The 4,757-nt window shown below is 35.0% G+C and overlaps 1 protein-coding gene across 1 annotated transcript; it reads left to right on the top strand.

Moving 5' to 3' along the window:
- Positions 1 to 663: 663 nt before the first annotated feature.
- LOC127793493 (MDIS1-interacting receptor like kinase 2-like) lies at positions 664 to 3,885 on the top strand. The gene is made up of 2 exons (XM_052324242.1): positions 664 to 3,169; positions 3,497 to 3,885. The coding sequence occupies exons 1-2, from the start codon at positions 664 to 666 to the stop codon at positions 3,883 to 3,885; spliced, it is 2,895 nt and encodes a 964-aa protein (XP_052180202.1).
- Positions 3,886 to 4,757: the final 872 nt, after the last annotated feature.

Here is a 4,757-nt window from a genome sequence, read left to right as displayed (position 1 = left end):
TCTTTAATATGATACATAATACAATACATTAATTAACGAGTGTCATCTCAAATATTAAAATTTAATGTGCAAATAGCATTTCCGATATACATACACACACACACACATATATATATAGATAGATACACACTATACATTAGTATTTGTTGTCCAGAGAATTGAGGGCCTTTATAACTTGCATAAGAGATATAGTCTGGGTGTGATTTTTATTGGAAACCTTATTTTAGATATGGTCAGACATGATTAATACATGATGTTAGGCTCGAAGTATGCTACTTGAGCCATAACATTAACAGACATGAGTTTGTTAATGTTAAATATTGCTGGCGATGGCTAATGCATGCAGGATGGTTGGCTCTAATTTCTTTCCCTGAAGTGAAGGAAGAACGTTATTACCAATTACCAAAGACCCTATGTAAAAAATTCAGTCAAGTCTGTAGAGATGTAACATCAAAATATAACAAATGCATACAGGATGATCTTTCTTTGAAGATTCCAAGTCTTTCCAGTCCAGTTGGTGGGCAATATTAAATGCATTCATTAGCTTTATACAGTTTGGATCTATAAATACCACCCCCCCCCCCCCCCCCCCCCATGCACTTGAACTCGTCATCCACCAAGCCGCCACCACCACCCTTTTCATAGATCAAATAGTTAAGAGCAATGTCATATTCCCAAGCAATTAGTTCACTTTCCATGCATCTTGCGGCCGCCATGGCTCTTCTTGTATTGGCCTCCTCTTCCTGTTCAACTACTGCTTCTCTGTCCAATGATGAAGTAGCGGCTCTGTTGAGATGGAAAGCCAGCCTTCAAAACCAAAGCCAATCTCTGCTTCCATCATGGGACGTTGGAAGCAACCAGTCTTATTGTAATTGGACTGGAATTGCTTGCGACAACACTAGCAGCGTCGCCTACATTATCCTTAACAACGTAGGCTTGACAGGTACACTTCTCAGTTTTAGCTTCTCCTCCTTCCCCCATCTTGTCCGATTTGAGCTTCATAACAATTCATTCTACGGATCTGTTCCTGCACAGATTGGTAATCTTTCTAGACTCTATTATATTGACTTTTCCAAAAATCATTTTACTGGAAAAGTTCCATCAGAATTAGGGAGCTTACGAAACCTACAATGTCTCTATCTTTCTGACAACAAGCTTTCAGGAACAATTCCTCAAGAACTTGGGATATCAACTTTGGTTTGGGATCTTCAGCTCTCAGGAAACAATCTCACAGGCCCAATTCCAACTTCAATTTTGAATTTAACCAACTTAACTAATCTATACCTTTTCAGTAACCAACTTTCCGGACCAATCCCTCAAGAACTTGGCTTATTAAGGTCTTTAAAGAAGCTCCGTTTGCCATTGAACAATCTTGTGGGTTCAATCCCTCATTCGTTAGGAAATTTGAGTTCCCTTACTGAACTGGTCTTGTTCAATAATAGACTTAGTGGCCCTATTCCTTCAGAATTAGCAAACCTTACACATTTACAGGCATTCTTAATAAACAATAACAAGCTCACTGGTCATCTACCTCAAAATCTATGCCTAGATGGATCACTCACAACACTTGGTGCATCAAAGAACAATTTAACAGGCAACATCCCCAAAAGCTTGCGAAACTGCAATAGCTTGATTCGAGTTAGGCTTGAGAACAACCGATTAGAGGGTAATTTGCAGGAGGAGTTTGGTGTACTACCAAGCTTGGATTACATGGATTTGAGTTATAATCGTTTCAGAGGCAAGCTTTCTGAAAAATGGGGGCTGTCCAAGAATTTGACTAAGCTAGTGATCTCCAATAATCAACTCACTGGAAACATACCGCCAGACCTTGCCGCAGCAACTAAGTTACACTTTCTTGACCTCTCTTCAAACCATCTAGTAGGGGAGATCCCAAAGAATTTGAGGGAATCGGGCTTACTATTCCACCTTAATTTGAGTAATAACGAGCTTTCAGGCAATATCCCAACAGAAATATTTGGTACCCAATCCAGGTTACAAAACCTTGATCTAGCAGCAAACAACCTTACTGGTTCAATTCCAAGGGAGATAGCAAACTGTGAAAACTTACAAAACTTGAATTTGGGTGAGAATCGACTCGCAGGTGGTATTCCTTTTGAGATAGAAAAATTACAATTTCTTCAAAGCCTTGATCTTGGGGACAACAATTTAATGGGTGAAATACTATCTCAGCTTGGGAAAATGCCAAGGTTGGAGAAATTGAATCTCTCCCACAACATGCTTTCTGGTTCCATCCCTTCCTCTTTTGGTGATCAGCCAACAAGTTTGATATCTATTGATATATCTTACAATAACTTAAAAGGTCCTCTGCCAAACACCAAGGCTTTTGTAGATGTTCCATATGAAGCATACAGAGGTAACAACGGTTTGTGTGGCAATCAGAAGGGTTTGATACCCTGCTCATCACCTGAAGTGAGGACAAAAACCAAACTTGTTCTTCTTGTGGTAGTTCCTCTGGTAGGGACTCTATTTCTTTCACTTATAGTTGTTGGGATCTTTCAATTTTTGAGAAAAAGAGTAATATTGAAAGCAGAAAGTGAGATCCAAGTTGTACAAAATGAAAATTTATTTGAAATATGGAGCTATGATGGGAAAATAGTGTATGAAAACATCATAGAAGCAACAGAGGACTTCAATGAGAAATATTGCATCGGACGAGGAGGATATGGCACTGTTTATAAAACTAAGTTTTCAAGTGGTTTAGTTGTTGCAGTGAAGAAGACTCATCCTTCCCAAGATGGCAATTTGGTTGATTTAAAAAGCTTTAGGAGTGAGATTCGTGCACTAAGAGAGACACAACATCGTAACATCATAAAACTTTATGGTTTTTGTTCAGATTCACGTCGTTCATTTTTAGTTTATGAGTTCTTAAAAGGAGGTAGCTTGGAGAATAAACTTAGGAATGAGGAAGAAGCATTGAGGTTTGATTGGCACAAACGGATGAATACTATCAAAGGTGTAGCGAGTGGTTTGTGTTATATGCACCATGAATGTTCATGCTCAGTCATCCATAGAGATATATCAAGTAAGAATATTTTGTTTGATTCAGAATGTGTTGCTCACATATCTGATTTTGGCACTGCTAGACTCTTAAACCTCCACTCCTCCAATTGGACTTTATTTGCTGGGACCTTTGGATATGCTGCTCTAGGTATGATTGTTATATTTTTCTAATCATAATGCCTACTACATAATTATATATATTTTTTGATTAAATTACATATTATTTATAGTGTAAGTATGGTATAAATGAGGATTTTCTTATCTACATTAAAGATTGAGTTAAAACAAACTTGAGGTAGGCACCTTTTGTCACCTTCCCTAGTCTATTAATTGGATGCTTTCTAGTTAATAACACCTTGTTATCTTTAGCTACCATGTTGTAAATATATTTGAACTATTAATATTTTCATTTACTTTTTGTTTCTTCTCTCTCTCTTCTAATATTTGCCTCTTGTCTTTTAACCTTGTTTTGTAGAACTTGCTTATACAATGGAAGTGAATGCAAAGTTGGATGTTTATAGTTTTGGGATTTTAACATTAGAGGTGTTAATGGGAAAAAACCAATGTGATCTTATCTCATCTCTTTCCTCTTCGTGTTCCTCGTCTTTCTCATCATTGCCTTCTACTTTCTATGGCATATTATTGAAAGATGTACTAGACAATCGCCTCCCACCACCAGAGGATCAAGTAGTAGAGGAAATTGTGATTACCACAAAGTTAGCACTGGCTTGTGTTAACACCGATCCACATCTTCAACCATCTATGAAGCAAGTTTCTGTGGAGCTATCAAAACTGAGGCCATTTTCAGAGAGTTCATTCCACACAATTACTTTAGGTCAACTCCTTGATATCAACTGTATTTAGCTATATTTGTTTCTTTTTAAGATTTGATGTAGTCTCGAGATATATCTATCATATCCTATAGTTTTTACTTGAATGTATTTTTTCTTATAGTTTAATAGCTTATTTAGAAAAAAAATTAAAGAATCTAGTCTTCGTTTTTCCTTGTAATCTTTTTTTAGGGGAATTATGGGGCTAAATATTAGATATTCACTATTTAAACTTGAAAGTGGTTGGATATCATTAGTTAAGTTTAAAAATATTTGAAAAGTTCCCATTATATATTGCTCCAATACCACTTATTAAGAAATAAATCAAATATAGAAAAAAAGATTGTAACATTCATAAAAGATTAAAATCAGACACATAGATATAGCGTAGTTTGATAATATTAATGAATCACAAAAAAACCAAAAACTCTTACTCAAAATTTCACAGTTTCACTAGATTCCTTAATACTCCAAATGTGTACATTCTAAACAATAGATATGTTATTATATTTTGAGAAAAAAAATGTTATAGAAATTCTAAACTTAGTTTCATATTGGATATAGGATTTATATCTCTATCATACTTTGGGTCAGATGTTTTAAATTTGAATTCAAGACACATATATAGTGAGAGAGACGACTTGTGTTCCAATAATTAATTTTAATTTTTTTCAAGATCTATATTAAAAGTAAAATGCCCCATTTTAGAATATAACCAAAAGAAAATATTATTATGTCAATATAGAATGTTCTTGTAATTTTTTTTTTTTTTGAAATTTTTAAAAATAAAATATATTGAAACAATTAGTAGAGGAGCTCTAATTCTTTCTTCTGACAAAGTCGAGTAGGTGAGTTAGTCCAAGTGAAAAGAGAAAAAAAAAAATTGAGCTTAAAATATTTTTCAAA

Source organism: Diospyros lotus, unplaced genomic scaffold (assembly GCF_014633365.1).
Source record: "Diospyros lotus cultivar Yz01 unplaced genomic scaffold, ASM1463336v1 tig00010963_1, whole genome shotgun sequence".
Lineage (NCBI taxonomy): Eukaryota > Viridiplantae > Streptophyta > Magnoliopsida > Ericales > Ebenaceae > Diospyros > Diospyros lotus.
Note: the sequence above shows the minus strand (reverse complement) of the source record. Positions and strands in the feature narration are given on the sequence as shown.

Excerpts from the sequence above, each read along its gene's own strand:
- LOC127793493 (XM_052324242.1), top strand. The coding sequence starts at position 664 with ATGTCATATTCCCAAGCAATTAGTTCACTTTCCATGCATCTTGCGGCC. Across the intron at positions 3,170-3,496 it reads CTTTGGATATGCTGCTCTAG|AACTTGCTTATACAATGGAA; the intron begins GTATGATTGTTA and ends CTTGTTTTGTAG.